Genomic DNA, 17,184 nt, shown 5'->3' on the forward strand with positions numbered 1-17,184 from the left:
ACACAGATAGGTATTATGGCAACGATGGGTTAGGAAAGACCTAGGAGTTGGAAGGAAGCGGCCGTGGCCTTAATTAAGGTACAGCCCCAGCATTTGCCTGGTGTCAAAATGGGAAACCACGGAAAACCATCTTCAGGGCTGCCGACAGTGGGATTCGAACCCACTATCTCCCGGATGCAAGCTCACAGCCGCGCGCCCCTAACCGTATGACCAACTTGCCCGGTTAAAATATGCTCGTTTGTTCTCGTTCCTGGAATATGTTCCATGTGAGGTGTTGCAGACGCTATGTGCATCGAACATTTTCATAAAATGCTCCATAAAACAAATGCCTTATTTTAAACTGTATTTAATGCTCTTGGGGATCCTGGCTCAGTCCGGTGGTATTTGAAGGTGCTCAAATACGACAGCCCCGTGTCGGTAGATTTACTGGCACGTAAAAGAACTCCTGCGGGACTAAATTCCGGCACCTCGGCGTCTCCGAAGACCGTAAAAGTAGTTAGTGGGACGTAAAGCAAATAGCATTATTATTATTATTAATGCTCTTGGGACAAACCACCTCCATACTTTTCAAACCAGAGATTGTTTGAGGGGAAAATACAATATTTTTAGCTCTTGCTACATTCATTTTCACCAAATTTGTTAGGCAAATTATTTTCTTCGTTGGTTTCCTATTTTAAGATTTCTGAGTTTGAAGATGCCTCTCTTGATCGCCGGTCACAGTAGCACTGTTTACAAAAAAGTCCAGTGACAAATTTTGGGATCGCCCGATTCTTATGACGTAACTCGGATCAAAACTTAGGAACAGAGGCTTACTTCGATCAGCATGAATTCGTACCTCATGCGTAGTACTTCCTCTGCATGTTTCGAACATTGAACATTCACTGGAAACTTGTGAAACGAAATTCTACTACCTTTAATTTCTCGTGAATAAACAATGACTGGAACTGCGAATGCTTAACATCAGACGAATACATAATACATTCACAACCAACTCAGTTAATGAACACGTTTAAAGGCGCGAACCTGGTAGACAGGGGGCAAGAAAGCGATCCTAGCGGCCCGGCATTGAACTTCAGTGTAACCACTTCCATAGCGTTTTACGGGCTCTATTTCCAGGCCTTGTATTATAACGTAGGCAACGGTTTGTACACTGTGTAAGAAAAAGTGCGACCGCTACCATTTGCTAAAGTGCAAAAACAGAATAAAGACTCTAACAGAATACAGCAAAATGTAAATTGGCACAACAAACTTAATACTCATTCCAGTGCTCCTTATAAATATAAATCAGCTGATAGATATCTCCGCAACGCACTTCGCTATTGTTTTCGCAGTAGTTCTCGTTACAGCCGCATCTGTCAGAATCAAAACACTTCTTTCACTACTTAATTCTTATTGGACAAGCGTACACGTGTGTAAGAAGCTCTTTGGATTAGGTGCCGTAACTTGTGTATTTTGTCACGGGTTAATGGTTCTGCATGTTAAAATGCGGAATTCTACGGAAGCTAAACATGTTCTTCACAGCGGTTATTTTCATCCTGTTCTTCGACATTGGCAAACACCAAATGTTGAAATTTCCGCACATAACCTGATGTGTCCTTTATTTGTGGCGTAAGTACTATGATTATTGAATGATCGTGTGAAATGAAGTGTAATGATTACACTACAGTTTTGTCCCTTTCCGTTCTCATGAATAAAACATAATTCAGACGCTGCTGAAAAAGCTACCTATACATGAACAGAAATGTTGAATTGATCTCTATAATATTTTTCCCTAGTAATAATGTTTTAATAATGGGTGAGCCTCCGTGGCTCAGACGGCAGCGCGTCGGCCTCTCACGGCTGGATACCGTAGTTCAGATCCCGTTCACTCCATGTGAGATATTTGCTGGACAGAGTGGAGGCGGTACAGGTCTTTCTCCGGGTACTGCTGTTTTCCCTGTCATCTTTCATTCCAGCTACATACTCCATTATCATTTTATAGCATTTATATGGTTCATTCATTACATACCTGACCCGGTCAAAGACTGGAAAGCTGGTTGTAGGTTTTTATTTTCAATAATGTCACAAGTCGGGATCGTGATTTAATGGCTCAAATCTCTCAAGTGGATCTTTACTTTTCCAGTAGGCCTATAGTTCTGCTAGTTAGGAACTTGGTTGCACTGGACAGCTTTCCCCAATATTTTGATATTTTCCTTCTTACATGGAGTTAATAAATAAAGGTCCTGCTTGCCTCTTGTTTTAGAGATATGCCATAATGTATGAGTTGTTTTGCTCATTAACTCAGTTACTAATAATGGTGATGATAGGCACTACGATTGGCAAAGAGTACAGTAGCTTGTGTAAAAAATGTCCCTGCAAGGTTGGAAGACTGGTTTTTAATATGTCCAAACATGATTAAGTGAAATTTTGTTATTTGCTACACAAACTTACTAACATAAGGGAGTTGAAATGATGCAGATCTTGCATGAAATTCCTTTTACAGGAGAGATGTGTTAAATAACATTAAATTGGTCTTACTTACAAACTCACCTAATAATTTCAGAACTTTCCTCAATGTTTTGATATTTTCCTTCTTGCTTGGAGATAATTCTAAAAGACGCCATGCAAACTTAGTCCTCTAGGGATTCCATTTGTTCTTTTAACATTGGTGTTTATGACCTATATGTTAATGGCCCTTCTTAGATATATCTGTTCACCGTGTGAGTAGGTTACGAGGTTCGGGTTACATAGCTCTGAGCATGGATTCGGGAGTTAGTGGGTTCGAACCCCACTGTTGACAGCCTTGAGGATGGTTTTCCATTTTTCCCACTTTCCATTTTTTCCTTCTCTTTCCTATACCTGTCCTATCCCCTTGTTGCCATAAGACCTGCTTGAGTTATGCAACATAAAACAAATAGCATGTTTCTGACCTGGTTGCAGGTTTGCACAACCAGCACTTTTAACTACTTAGGCCTACAAGATTTCAAGTTATTCTCTCTGAGCAGTGATTCATTTGTTCAAAGCTCTCTGCATCAACATCCATACATCTTGGTTTCTGTTCATCCAGTGGAGTGTGAGTGGTGCATATTTACTTTGCAACACTTTTCTCCATTAATAATGGTAAAGGCCACAGTTCCAGATCATTTAATGGGTCAGATCTCTCAAGTGGATATTTACCGTACCTTTCTAGTGTAGTTCTGCTTGTTAGGAACTTGGTTGTACCAGACAACTTTCCTCAATGTTTTGATATTTTCCTTCTTGCTTGGAGTTCCTGCATGCCCCTTGTTTTAGAGATAAGCCATAATGTCTGAGTTGTTTGGCTCATTAACTCAGTTAGGCCTACTAATAATGGTGATGATAGGCGCTAAGAATGGTGGAGAGTGCAGTAGATACTGAAACTAATCAGGGCTATATCATGTCTCAAAATTTTCACACATACATTATCATTATAGACCGTTACGCCTTTCGGTGTTCAGTCTGCAAGCCTCTGTGAATTTAATAAATGTTGCCACAATCCTCTACTTGAAATTAGTGCTGTGGCCTCATTTAATTCTACACCTCTTATCTTTAAATAGTTAGAAACGGAGTCTGACCATCATAGTCTTAGTCTCCCTCTACTTCTCCTACCCTCCATAACAGAGTCCATTATTCTCCTAGGTAACCTATCCTCCTCCATTCGCCTCACATGACCCCACCACCGAAGCCGGTTTATGCGTACAGCTGCATCCATCGAGTTCATTCCTAACTTAGCCTTTATCACCTCATTCCGAGTACCCTCCTGTCATTGTTCCCACCTGTTTGTACCAGCAATCATTCTCGGTACTTTCATGTCTGATAATTCTAACTTATGAATAAAATATCCTGAGTCCACCCAGCTTTCACTTCCGTAAAGCAAAGTTGGTCTGAAAACACGCCGATGTAATGTTAATTTTGTCTGGGAGCTGACTTCCTTCTTACAGAATACTGTTGATCGCAACTGCAAGCTCACTGCATTAGCTTTGCTACACCTTAATTCAATCTCACCTACTATATTACCATCCTGGGAGAACACACAACCAAAATACTTGAAATTATCTACGTGTTCCAGCTTTGTATCACCAATCTGACATTCAGTTCTGTTGAATTACTTACCTACTGACAACAATTTAGTCTTTGAAAGGCTAATTTTTGTACCGTACTCATTGCACCTATTTTCAAGTTCCAAGATATTAAAACTGCTTGATTTCGGCAAATCTGCCATTAAGACCAAGTCGTCAGCACAGGCCAGACTGCTTACTACATTTCAACCTAACTGAATCCCTCCCTGCCACTTTATACTTTTCAGCAGATGATCCATGTAAACTATGAACAGCAAAGGTGAAAGATTACAGCTTTGTCTAACCCCTGTAAGTACCCTGAACCAAGAACTCACTCTACCATCAATTATCACTAAAGCCCAATTGTCAACATAATGCCTTTGATTGCTTTTAATAATCAACCTATAATTCCATAGTCTCCGACTCGTTGGCTGAACGGTCAGCGTACTGGCCTTCGGTTCAGAGGGTCCCGGGTTCGATTTCCGGCTGGGCTGGGGATTTTAACCTTAATTGGTTAATTCCAATGGCCCGGGGGCTGGGTGTATGTGTTGTCTTCATCATCATTTCATCCTCATCACGACGCGCAGGTCGCCTACTGGCGTCAAATAGAAAGACCTGCACCTGGCGTGCCAAATCCGTTCTGGGATATCCCGGCACTAAAAGCCATACAACATATCATTTTTTCATTTCCATAGTCCCCCAGTATGGCGAATATCTTTTCCCTCGGTATCCTGTTATATGCTTTCTCTAGATCTACGAAACATAAACACAGCTGTCTATTCCTCTCGTAGCATTTTTCATTTACGTGGTACATACTGAATATCTGATCCTGGCAGCCCCTCTGTGGTCTGAAACCACACTGGTTTTCATCCAACCTCTTCTCAACCACTGATCGCACCCTCCCTTCCAAGATGCCAGTGAATACTTTGCCTGGTATACTAATCAATGAGATTCCTCGATAGTTGTTGCAATCCTGCCTGTTCCCTTGCTTATAGATAGGTGCAGTTACTGCTTTTGTCCAATCTGAAGGTACCTTACCAGCACTCCATGCTAGTCTAACTATTCTATGAAGCCATTTCATCCCTGCCCTTTCACTATACTTCATCATTTCAGGTCTAATTTCATTTATTCCTGCTGCTTTTTAACAATGGAGTTTATTTACCATCCTTTCCACTTTCTCAAGCGTAATTTCACCAACATTATTTTCCTTCTCCCCATGAGCTTGGCTGTTCGCAACACCACCAGGAAGATTTCCTTTTATGTTGAGAAGATGTTCAAAATATTCCCTCCTCCTCTCCAGTGATTCCCTGGGATCTATTATGAGTTCACCTAAATTACTCAAAACATTGTTCATTTCTTTCTCCCTCCCTTCATTTGATTCTTTATTCCTATGTAGAAAGATTTCCCTGCTTCTTGACCTAGCCTTTCCAGGTTATTACCAAAATCTTCCCACGACTTCTTTTTGGAGTCAACAACTATTTGTTTTGCTCTGTTTCTTTCATCTACGTACAGTGCCCTGTCTGCCTCAGCCCTTGTTTGGAGGCTTTTCTGATAAGCCTTCTTTTTACATTTCCAAGCTTCTCTCACTTCATCATTCCACGAAGATGTTTGCTTTACACACAGTTATTCCTAGGCATTCCCTTGCTGTTTCTACTACAGCATCCCTGTATGCCACCCATTCTCTTTTTATATCCTGAACCTGCTTACTGTCTACTGTTCGAAACTTCTCACTAATCATATCCATGTACTTCTGTCTAATTTCCTCATCGTGGAGATTTTCTACCCTTATTCGTTCGCAGACAGATATCATTTTCTGTATCCTAAGCCTAGAGATACTTAGTTCACTACAGATCAGATAGTGCTCTGTATCATCAAAAAATCCCTGGTAAACTTGTACATTCCTAACGGACTTTCGGAATTCGAACTCTGTTAAGATATAGTCTATTATGGATCTGGTACCCCTAGCCTCCCATGTGTAGCGGTGAATAGCCTTATGCTTGAATAATGTATTCGTAACTGCTAAACCCATACTAGCACAGAAGTCCAGCAGACGTTTCCCATTCCCATTAGCTTCCATATGTTCCCCAATTTACCAATCACCCTTTCGTATCCTTCAGTTCTGTTTCCAACTCTCGTATTGAAATCTCCCATTAGCACTATCCTATCCTTGCTGCTGACCCTGGTTACGATGTCACTCAGTGCTTCGTCAGCTTCATCCTCATCTGCACCCTCACATGGTGAATATACTGAGACAATTCTTGTTCTAATTCCTCCAACTGCCAAACCTACCCACATCATTCACTCATTTACGTGTCTAACAGAAACTATGTTGCATGCACTGGTATGCCTGATGAACAGCCCTACCCCATACTCTGCTCTTCCCTTTCTAACACCCATCAAGTACACTTTATAATCTCCTATCTCTTCTTCATTATCTCCCCTTACTCGAATATCACTTACTCCTAGCACATCCTGATGCATCCTCTTTGCTGACTCAACCAGTTCTACTTTCTTCCATAAGCCCCATTAATATTGATAGCTCCCCATCGACTTCCATTTCATTCGCCAAGTTGTTTCCAAGGAGTTCCTTGCCTGTCAAATGGGAGTGGGACTCCATTCCTCCCATAGGTTCAAGGCTTGCTTAAAATATTCTGAGCTCGGTAAATTCATGAAGCAGGATGCTACCCTACTTGCACATAGTCCAAGTGAGGATCTCTCCTCTAACGGGTTAGGGACCACGGCGGATTGTATAGTCCTAGCCATCTGAGCACAAAGATGGCCTTGACTCAGAATATGTCTGAGATACCCACTCCCATTCCATAGCAACTGGTATCCTGACTCTCAGGACCACTTACTAGGCCACTCAGCCGTTGCCTATGGTTCACGAACTAGAACGTGACTACAGTAAATCACAAAAAAAATTGTGTTAAAAAATATGGTCGGTAACAGATTTTTCCAAATTCATACAGACCATGCCCATAGCAGATTCCATAATGACTTGCCACAGGAGTCAGTCTTGCCTCCCATTCTCTTCAACTTATACCTCCATTATCTCCCAGAAACCGTATCTCACAAGTTCATCTATATGGACGATATCAACCTCACCATACAAAGAACATACTTCAGTGAGGTGGAAGACATTCTATTGCAAGACCTTGACGAGATGGATGATTACTTCAAAATCTGATGCCTAAACCTAGTCCACTAAAGACAGAGGTAGCAAACTGTCAGCTTACAATCAGGTTCCTAAACTACACACTACAGTGTAATATCAGCCCAAAATATCTGGGTGAAACTTAAAACAGGTCCTTAACCTATTGACACCATCTTGAGAAGCTGGCTACTAAACTTAAAAGTACCGAGCTCGATAGCTGCAGTCGCTTAAGTGTGGTCAGTATCCAGTAATCGGGAGATCGTGGGTTCGAGCCCCACTGTCGGCAGCCCTGAGGATGGTTTTCCGTGGTTTCCCATTTTCACACCAGGCAAATGCCGGGGCTGTACCTTAATTAAGGCCACGGCCGCTTCCTTCCACTTCCTAGGCCTTTCCCATCCCATCGTCGCCATAAGACATGTCTGTGTCGGTGCGACGTAAAACAAATAGCAAAAAAAAAAAAAAAAAAAAAAAAAAAAAAAAAAAAAAAAAAAAAAAAAAACTTAAAAGCCATAACAACTTGCTGGGTAGACTAGTTGGTACTTCATGGGGTGGACATGCATGTACGAACAACTGTTGTAGCAATAGTATATTCACCAGCTGAATATTGCTCCTCTGTATGGGTCAATAGCTCTCACACCAGCCTGGTTAATGTCCAGCTGCACCACACACTGAGAATTATATCTGGTGCATTGCACTCCACTCCTATTAAATGGTTACCATTACTGAGCCACATTCAGCCTAATGGACCATTTATATGGTATTATTAATGCTCGCGATGTTGGACCAACAGGTTCACCCCCACACCGCGTAATGTATAATTATGAAATTTCTTGCTCATGAAGGAGTTACAGCAGTGGAAATTCACCAGAAATTGACTGCATAATTCGGTAATCAAATATTGTCAAGGACGCGTGTGTTTGCCTGCCATAAAAAATTCAAGGAACGTGTGGAAAATCAGCAACACGATCGCCGTTCTCGGATCAGCATTACAGGCAAAAACATTTGTGCGGTTAATGACATTATTGACAACGATTGACAGGCGAGAGTATCGGAAATTGCAGAACAAGTCGGAATCAGTTATGGAAGCTGTCATTCAGTCATCACAAATGACCTACAGTTCCATAAAGTGTGTTCCAGATGGGTCCCTCATCTTTTGACCGAAAATCTGAAGCCGAGACATTTGCAGGTCTGTCAGAGGCTTACAGCAAGGTTTGCGGAAGAAGGTGATAGATTTTTGAGTCGGATCATCACCTGCGACAAAACTCGGGTCCACCACTACACTCCCGAATCCAAAGAAGCCAGTAAAGAGTGGCGGAGGAAAGGGGAGGCAGCACCAGTGAAAGCCAAGACTCAACTGTCAGCTGGCAAAGTTCTTGCAACCGTTTTCGATCGGCGAGGCATTTTGCTGATTTATTTTTTTGCGTGAGTGATGCACAATCAATGCTGCTTACTACTGCAAACTGTTGAACAAGGCAAGGGTTACATATTGCCGCAAAAGATGGGACCAACCAAACCAATTCAATAGGTCATCCTCTTCCACGACAATGCGCGGCTCAATACTGCAGCTCTGACCGTCTTCAAGCTACAGGAAATGCACTGGACTACACTTGATCATCCTCCTTACAGCCTGGACTTATCGTCCTGCGATTTCCATTTGTTCGGACTGCTTAGGAGGGCTCTAGGAGGGCAATGAATTGAAGATAACGAGAGTGTGGAAGACTTTGTGCACAACTGGCTGGTGACACGACCCTGTTCTTTTTAGGATATGGGAATCAGAAAGCTGCCCATACTCTGCGACAAATACATTTCCAAAGCAGGAAACTATGTGGAAAAAAAAAATTATTGCCTTGTGTTTTTTAATAAATGAATTTAAATAAAAAATAAAATCCTGTTCATATTTGATCCCCCACCTCATAGCTTACCATTACAACTCCATCATATCAAATTCACACAGACCTTAAGTATTTCAAAATGTTTGCACTATTATCTTACCATTGTAAATATAGCATGTTCGTATGCAAATTCACACATATCTTAAATAATTCAGATACCTTAATACTACGATTTACAGTGGATTGAGCGTTACGTTAAAATATGACACCATCACGTAGAAATTTACTCAGTTTACAGAATGCTGGAGTCTATTCTTGAAGCATCTTACATTTTTGGGAAAAGGCTCTAATACAGCTGCAGGTAGTGAATTCCAGTCATCAATTCCCCGAATTACGAACAAAAATTTACCATAGTTTTCTGTGATTACTTTTTACTTTATGCGGATAATCTGTCCTACTTATGTAACAGGGCTTTTCTAATCTAATGTTCATCTCTCCTTAAGCTGGTTTATTCATAGGCATTATACATGGCACATAACTGTGTTCCTTTCCTTCTAGTCCCCAGTGTCTCTCACCCAAGTTTTTCTATCATGCTTGTCACACTACTTCTAGGATTGAAATTCAGCATGAATCTTGAAGCCTTTCGCTGTATCTTCTCAAGTTCATTAATGAGTCCTGTTTGGTCCCATACAGCTGCTCCACATTCCAGGACTGGCCTAATGATATATATATATAGCCCTTTGACTTTGCCTGGGAACTGCTGCCCTTTAGCACCCTCATCATGAAGAGTGATATTTTCTATCTGTTCTTTCACTGTTTCTTCGAATTCTGCAAGCTTCCCTTCTAGGTTCTCTGTTTTCAACTCTCTAGTTTTGATTGTTTCCCCTCATATTTTCCACAGTGTCAAATTCTACAAAACCAAAAGTTGTCTGGACAATCTTCTTTCTTCACCTTAGCATAGCTGAAATGGAACAACTTTAAAACACATCACACACTTGATTCCATTCTTTAAGTTCTTGCTACACATTTTGCACTTAATTGCCGTCACTGCAGTGGGAGCCTGAAAATCGCACTCCACTGGAGGTCCTGGGTTCAACTCAACACCACCAATAATCAATAAGGCCGCTATAACAACTGCTAGGAACCCAAGTTACAAGGTCCGGAATGATCGCGCTGTCATGGAAAGGAGGGCCTCTCCCGCCCGAACCACATTCCTATACTCGCCGGTAAATTTCCAATGTGTAGCCCATGGTAAACAACTTCAGAGCACTGGGAAAACACGTCTGTGCACTTCAACAGTTCAACTCAAACGTCTGGACGGAATATGATTCCTCGTGTCTGGGACCAAAAATAGCTTCCTACACCACGGACATAAAATGGCTCCATGACTTTATTAACCTATCTTATGTATGTTGCTTAACAACAGTGAATTGATACATTTATTTCTGGTGACAGCACGTTGGATTGTGGTATCCCAACACAGTTTTCCTCCAGTTTTTCGATCATAACTCCCCGATGAATGCGAAAATGAACCATTCAGCTTCAAGATATATTTGGACTTCCTTCCATCCTACAAATGGCTTCTTACAGTTTTTGGAAATGCTGAGTTGCCAAAAAATGTTTTCTCCAGGAGTTATTTTACATTCCAGTAAATCTGCTGACAAAGTCTGGTGAATTTCAGCACCTTCAAATACTACTGGATTAATTCAGGGTCAAACTCACCATCTTGGGCTCAGAAAGCCAGCATACTACTATATGAGCCCTTGAGCCTAGCTTGAAAAATGAGGTGTGGCTTGTTCGAGCGAGTTAGCCGTGTGGTTAGGGGTGCACAGCTGTGAACTTGCATTCGGGAGATAGTGGGTTCGAACCCCGCTATTGGCTGCCGTGAAGATAGTTTTCCATGGTTTCCCAATTTCACACCAGGCTGTACCTTATTTAAGGCCATGGTCGCTTTCTTCCCACTCCTAGCCCTTTTATGTCCCATTGTCACCATAAGACCTATCTGTGTTGGTGCGGCGTAAAGCCAGTTGTAAAAAAAAAAAATTGAGTTGTGGCTTGACATTACTGTACATTCTCTGAATGTCCAAAATTCTGAAAAATTAGTTGCTGCGTATTACCGAGTGGTAAGAGCCAACCTTTGTTTAACCACAAGCATTCTTTGCAATTGAATTTATTGGAATGATTCTCAATTTCAGCTGCCTGTTGGTGTAAATAACATGAAATTGGTGGGTGGTAGGTAGTCAGCACATCATTTTCCTCAAATTTGATATTGTGGCGCAGATGTGTGAGTGAATGGTCAGCTACAGAAAATTTCACCAGTTGATTCAGATGCCAGCTACTTATAAGTTCTTTTATTCTGCTCTTAATACCACAATGTGAAGTTCCCATGTTGCACCTTTCTGCAAGGACAAGAAATATAGTAAACACTGGAGATGCAGAGAGGGTCCTGAGTGCACTTGGCTGAATGTAACTGTGTTGGTGGTATTATTGTAGTGGTAGGTAAAGACTGTGAAGTACACAGTTCAGGAATGTGAATCTTAGAAATCTTACCTCAAATAATATGTAGGAAAAAGAGATGTGTTAATTTCCAATACTAGGAACCCATCAGTCTACCCACAGAAATATCATCATCATTATCATCTACCAAACAGTAAAAACTCCTTTGCTGTAGACCAGTGGTCTGACACGGAAATGTATCCCAGCTACACAGACACACACTTCCTTTGAGATGCTCCATGCTGTGCACATGTGATGTGTTAGTCCAATGGGCTTTGACAGTATCCAAGATATGCACAGGCTAATAATTCAAAATTCATTGCTTGAGGTATTTACCAAAATGATGTAAGAAGTACATAGGTTGAGTTTTTTTTTTTTTAATAGCGGCAACAACACTGTAGCGCTATGCAATGTTGTTTCTACCACAGGTAGGTTAAATACCTACCCTCCCTCGAGCAAACTAACTAAACCTTCTCCCTCGATGCATGTGCGCAGTGATAACAAGAATAGAGCAGTTGAGAACGAGCGGTCACTGAGTACAGTTACAATGTTTTCGAAGCAACAGCAGAGGAGTTGGATAAAAATTGAATGTGCTAGAGATCGCAATACACGACAGTGTCATTAAAGACAACAAAAGGCTTGTAGTGCTGAAGAAATCTTTCTGCCTGTGATTGGGATAGTATTATATTAATCATACCGTTCCCCCAAGGCAGACCGTTCATGCAGAATACTACTGTTCATTTTTGCAAAACCATCTGTAAGCAGCGCTAAGAAGAAAACAATGGTGCTTTATGCATAACCCACCAATCATTCCGCATGATAATGCAAAGGCGCGTCCAGCAGCAGTAGTGTCTGATTTGTTCAGTTGCTGGTGCTGGGAAGTGCTCTGCCACCCCCTATACTGTCCGAATTTAAGTCCCTGTGACTTTGTCCTAATTTCTAAAATGAAGGAACCACTGCATAGGATTCACTTCCGAACAGTTGAAGACATTCTTCAGACAGTTGATTGCTCTCTTCCCACAATCCCAACAGTATCCAAAGGTTGCCATGTTACTGGGAACATGTATATAATGCTAGTGGCTACATCGAAGGCTTATAAAACATAGAATCTTGTATGTATGCTATGTATCTAAAAAGTAGTTGACACTACTAAAAAGTCAACCTGTGTATATAGGCTGGTTTTTCAGATAGATCAGGTTCTTGTTTAGATGGCTGAGAGGCTCTTAAGATTTCTTCACTGCTGTAACCATTTTGTTGGAGAGAAGTAAAACGATTTTCTGTTCCCTTAGATTTGAGATTAGCCTTACAACAAACTCTTGGTGCAATCAACCAGGGTCTTATTACTTGGCATAACAGTCAAGAGTCCTTGCACACCATCCTCCCTTAAATATTGCTGTTCCAGTCACTGTTACGCAGTAAGGTTCACTTGAAAACTGAAGGTAGCTATTACTTCAAAAGGGCCAACTTTAAAGCTTTCACAGAGGTCTACTTAATTTAAATTGGAACTAGAGGATAAATATATATAGTGGCTTTAATCCAGTTCATTTATTTCTTTGTGTTAATACAATGAGCCACGAAAACTTACGTTCATTAATTAGTAACTTGTATAGAGAGGATATGTACTTGAAGGTTAGAAAGTTCGGTGAATTGAGAAAGAAAATATCTAAGTCAATCACCAGACTAGCCTTCTTGAAGAGATGCCGTGACAGTGACAGGATGCCCTCATGGATCAAGATTAAACATCATATGAAAACAACTGGAGCCAAGAAGATTCTGGCGGAAGCCAGCAGACGTTTGCTGCGAAATCAAATCAAACTAGGAGGGATTTGGATAAGTACAATAAAATTACACTCAGTTTATTCATGGAGATTAGCATTAACTTTCAAACTGAACATTAGGCCTTGAAAGACAGGATAACGTATGAGCAGGCCGAACGTGTAAAAGAGTATAGTAGAGACAATCAAGAAAGGAAATTTCAGAAAATGGTCCAACGCAAACCACCGGAATTAGATTATAACAAGGTCATAGTAAATCTGTCTGATAAAGTACTGAACCAGAACTCAATATCAGTACTAAAGAAAGGTTTTAACTTCGCTGTGGCACCGAGAAGAATCCCAGTAGAGAAGATTGTCTGTGGGGTAGAGTGTGCCATCAGAGATTTACCGTTAAATAAGGCGGAAGAAATTCGTCAAGATGTATCTTACATGCTTAGAAAAGCGAAGCCACCACGTCAAAACCTGACCAAAGGTGAACTTAAAGAAGCTAATGTGTTTCGCAAAGACAAGAGTATAATTGTAATTCCAGCTGACAAAGGTAATGTTTCAGTCATCATGAATACAACTGATTACGAAACAAAAATGAACAACCTACTGGAAGAAGAAACGTATAAGAAAGTTAGGAATCCCACTAAGAAAATTAATACACAAGTCACTCGACTAGTGAAGAGCTCAACACTTCCAGAACATTTGTAGAAGTCCTTACTAAATTCAGACCCGGTACCTCCAGTCATTTATGACCTCCCAAAAGTACACAAGGATGGCGTACCACTAAGACCAATTGTGAGTGCCATTGGTTCTGCGACCCATGAGTTAGCCCGCTATATTTCATCACTGCTACAGCCAGAAACAGGGAAGACAGAACATCACATTAAAGATTCGAAACATTTCTTGCAGAAGTTACGTGAACTACGGGTGGACGAAGGTGACATCCTGGTAAGCTTTGATGTTACGTCACTTTTCATTAATATACCTGTAGAAGAAACACTTGCTTACATCGGAGAATACCTGTCTGAGGACTTGACCAATCTGGCAGCAGTTTGTTTAAAATCCACTTACTTCTACTACAAAGGGATTATTACGAACAAACAGAAGGAGCAGCAATGGGTTCACCTTTGACACCAGTGACTGCTAATATTTTTATGGAACACTTTGAGTCTACTGCATTAACAACAGCGCCATTGAAACCTAAGTGCTTCTATCGTTACGTGGATGACACATTTTTGGTCTGGCCACATGGAAGGGAAACTTTAAATGAATTTTTAGAGCACCTAAATTCCATTAACAGTAAGATCAAGTTCACAATGGAAGTAGAAAATGAAGGCAAATTACCTTTTCTTGATGTGTTAGTATACAAGAAGAACGATGGTACACTAGGCCATGCAATGTACAAGAAACCTACACATCCTGAAAGATACCTTCATAAGTCTTCACATCACCACCCCTCCCAAAAAGCAGCTCTCCTTCGAACGTTATATACTAGGGTGAATAATGTTGCAGACGATGATAACCGCTGGAGTGCAATGAGAGAACTGACAACATCCATGAAGAAAAACGGCTATACATCTGGAGACATAACACGAGCTGTGAAGATCAAGGAGCCTAACTTGAATAGCACCAACCAGGACTACAGCAAAAAGAAAAAAGTATTCCTTCCTTACGTGGCAGGTATAACTGACAGAATAGGGCGCATTCTTAAGAAGTACAATATAATTCCAGTTTTCACCGCAGACCGGAAGCTCAAATCCCTGTTTCGACCAGTCAAAGAGAAGCCACGTCTTGAAACACCGGGCGTATATGAAATTCCATGTGGTTGTGGTTGTTCATATGTTCAAATCAATACTGATCTGCATTTAGGGCAGTCGCCCAGATGGCAGATTCCCTATCTGTTGCTTTCCTAGCCTTTTCCGAAATGATTTCAAAGAAATTGGAAATTTATTGAACATCTCCCTTGGTAAGTTATTCCACTCCCTAACTCCCCTTCCTATAAATGAATATTTGCCCCAATTTGTCCTCTTGATTTCCAACTTTATCTTCATATTGTGATCTTTCCTACTTTTATAGATGCCATTCAAACCTATTCGTCTACTAATGTCATTCCACGCCATCTCTCCGCTGACAGCTCGGAACATACCACTTATTACATGTTATAAACCTCATTTTAGGTCCGTATTGAAAATTTAACAGTTCAACAATGATAAAGGTGGAATAAAATAAAAACACTTTTATCATTGTTGAACATACCACTTAGTCGAGCAGCTCTTCTTCTTTCTCTCAATTCTTCCCAACCCAAATATTGCAACATTTTTGTAACGCTACTCTTTTGTCGGAAATCACCCAGAACAAATCGAGCTGCTTTTCTTTGGATTTTTTCCAGTTCTTGAATCAGGTAATCCTGGTGAGGGTCCCATACACTGGAACCATACTCTTAGTTAGGGTCTTACCAGAGACTTATATGCACTCTCCTTTACATCCTTACTACAACCCCTAAACACCCTCATAACCATGTGCAGAGATCGGTACCCTTTATTTACAATCCCATTTATGTGATTACCCCAGTGAAGATCTTTCCTTATATTAACACCTAGATACTTACAATGATCCCCAAAAGGAACTTTCACCCCATCAACGCAGTAATTAAAAGTGAGAGGACTTTTCCTATTTGTGAAACTCACAACCTGACTTTTAGCTCCGTTTATTAACATACCATTGCCTGCTGTCCATCTCACAATATTTTCGAGGTCACGTTGCAGTTGCTCACAATCTTGTAACTTATTTATCACTCTATAGAGAATGACATCATCCGCAAAAAGCCTTGCCTCCGATTCCACTCCTTTACTCATATCATTTATATATATAAGAAAACATAAAGGTCCGATAACACTGCCCTGAGGAACTCCCCTCTCAACTATTACAGGGTCAGACAAAGCTTCACCTACTCTAACTCTCTGAGATCTATTTTCTAGAAATATAGCAACCCATTCAGTCACTCTTTTGTCTAGTCCAATTGCATTCATTTTTGCCAGTAGTCTCCCATGATCCACCCTATCAAATGCTTTAGACATGTCAATTGCGATACAGTCCATTTGACCTCCAGAATCCAAGATATCTGCTATATCTTGCTGGAATCCTACAAGTTGAGCTTCAGTGGAATAACCTTTCCTAAAACCGAATTGCCTTCTATCGAACCAGTTATTAATTTTGCAAACATGTCTAATATAATCAGAAAGAATGCCTTCCCAAAGCTTACATACAATGCATGTCAAACTTACTGGCCTGTAATTTTCAGCTTTATGTCTATCACCCTTTCCTTTATACACAGGGGCTACTATAGCAACTCTCCATTCATCTGGTATAGCTCCTCTGACCAAACAATAATCAAATAAGTACTTCAGATATGGTACTATATCCCAACCCATTGTCTTTAGTATATCCCCAGAAATCTGATCAATTCCAGCCGCTTTTCTAGTTTTCAACTTTTGTATCTTATTGTAAACTAGCTGATGTACCCGTGCTTCGCTACGGAATTCTACACTGTATACAGAATTCTAGGCTAGGTAGTGTACACGTTGTGAGCAAGATTGTATTAAATTGCATAGCTCTTAACGTTACCCTAGAAACGCGACGGGGAAGTCATTAAACGACTTTTCGCATATGAAGACTGTGTTAGGGAATTTTCATTGTAACGGTAGGCCCGCTTGCCTACCATCAGTCACAATCAGGTTGGGGAGTTTTCATTATAATGGCAGACACTCACTCTCCACCAGCCATTTTACATCCTCAGAAAGACTGTCTTAGTGTTTATTTTCAACTGAAATGAGCATAGGTCATTGCAATGACGTCAGTAGGAATGGCGCGATTAAAAGCAATAC

General features: G+C 40.8%; 1 protein-coding gene across 1 annotated transcript in view; it reads left to right on the plus strand.

Annotated features, from left to right (window-relative positions):
• The first annotated feature begins 1,371 nt into the window (after positions 1 to 1,371).
• Positions 1,372 to 17,184, plus strand: part of Pbgs (Porphobilinogen synthase) — a 146,366-nt gene continuing 130,553 nt past the window's right edge. Inside the window, exon 1 of the mRNA XM_067138233.2 lies at positions 1,372 to 1,608. Within this exon, the coding sequence (XP_066994334.1) occupies positions 1,466 to 1,608 (143 nt within the window). The 5' untranslated portion in view covers positions 1,372 to 1,465. The remainder of the gene's footprint in view (positions 1,609 to 17,184) is intronic.

Source organism: Anabrus simplex, chromosome 1 (assembly GCF_040414725.1).
Source record: "Anabrus simplex isolate iqAnaSimp1 chromosome 1, ASM4041472v1, whole genome shotgun sequence".
NCBI lineage: Eukaryota > Metazoa > Arthropoda > Insecta > Orthoptera > Tettigoniidae > Anabrus > Anabrus simplex.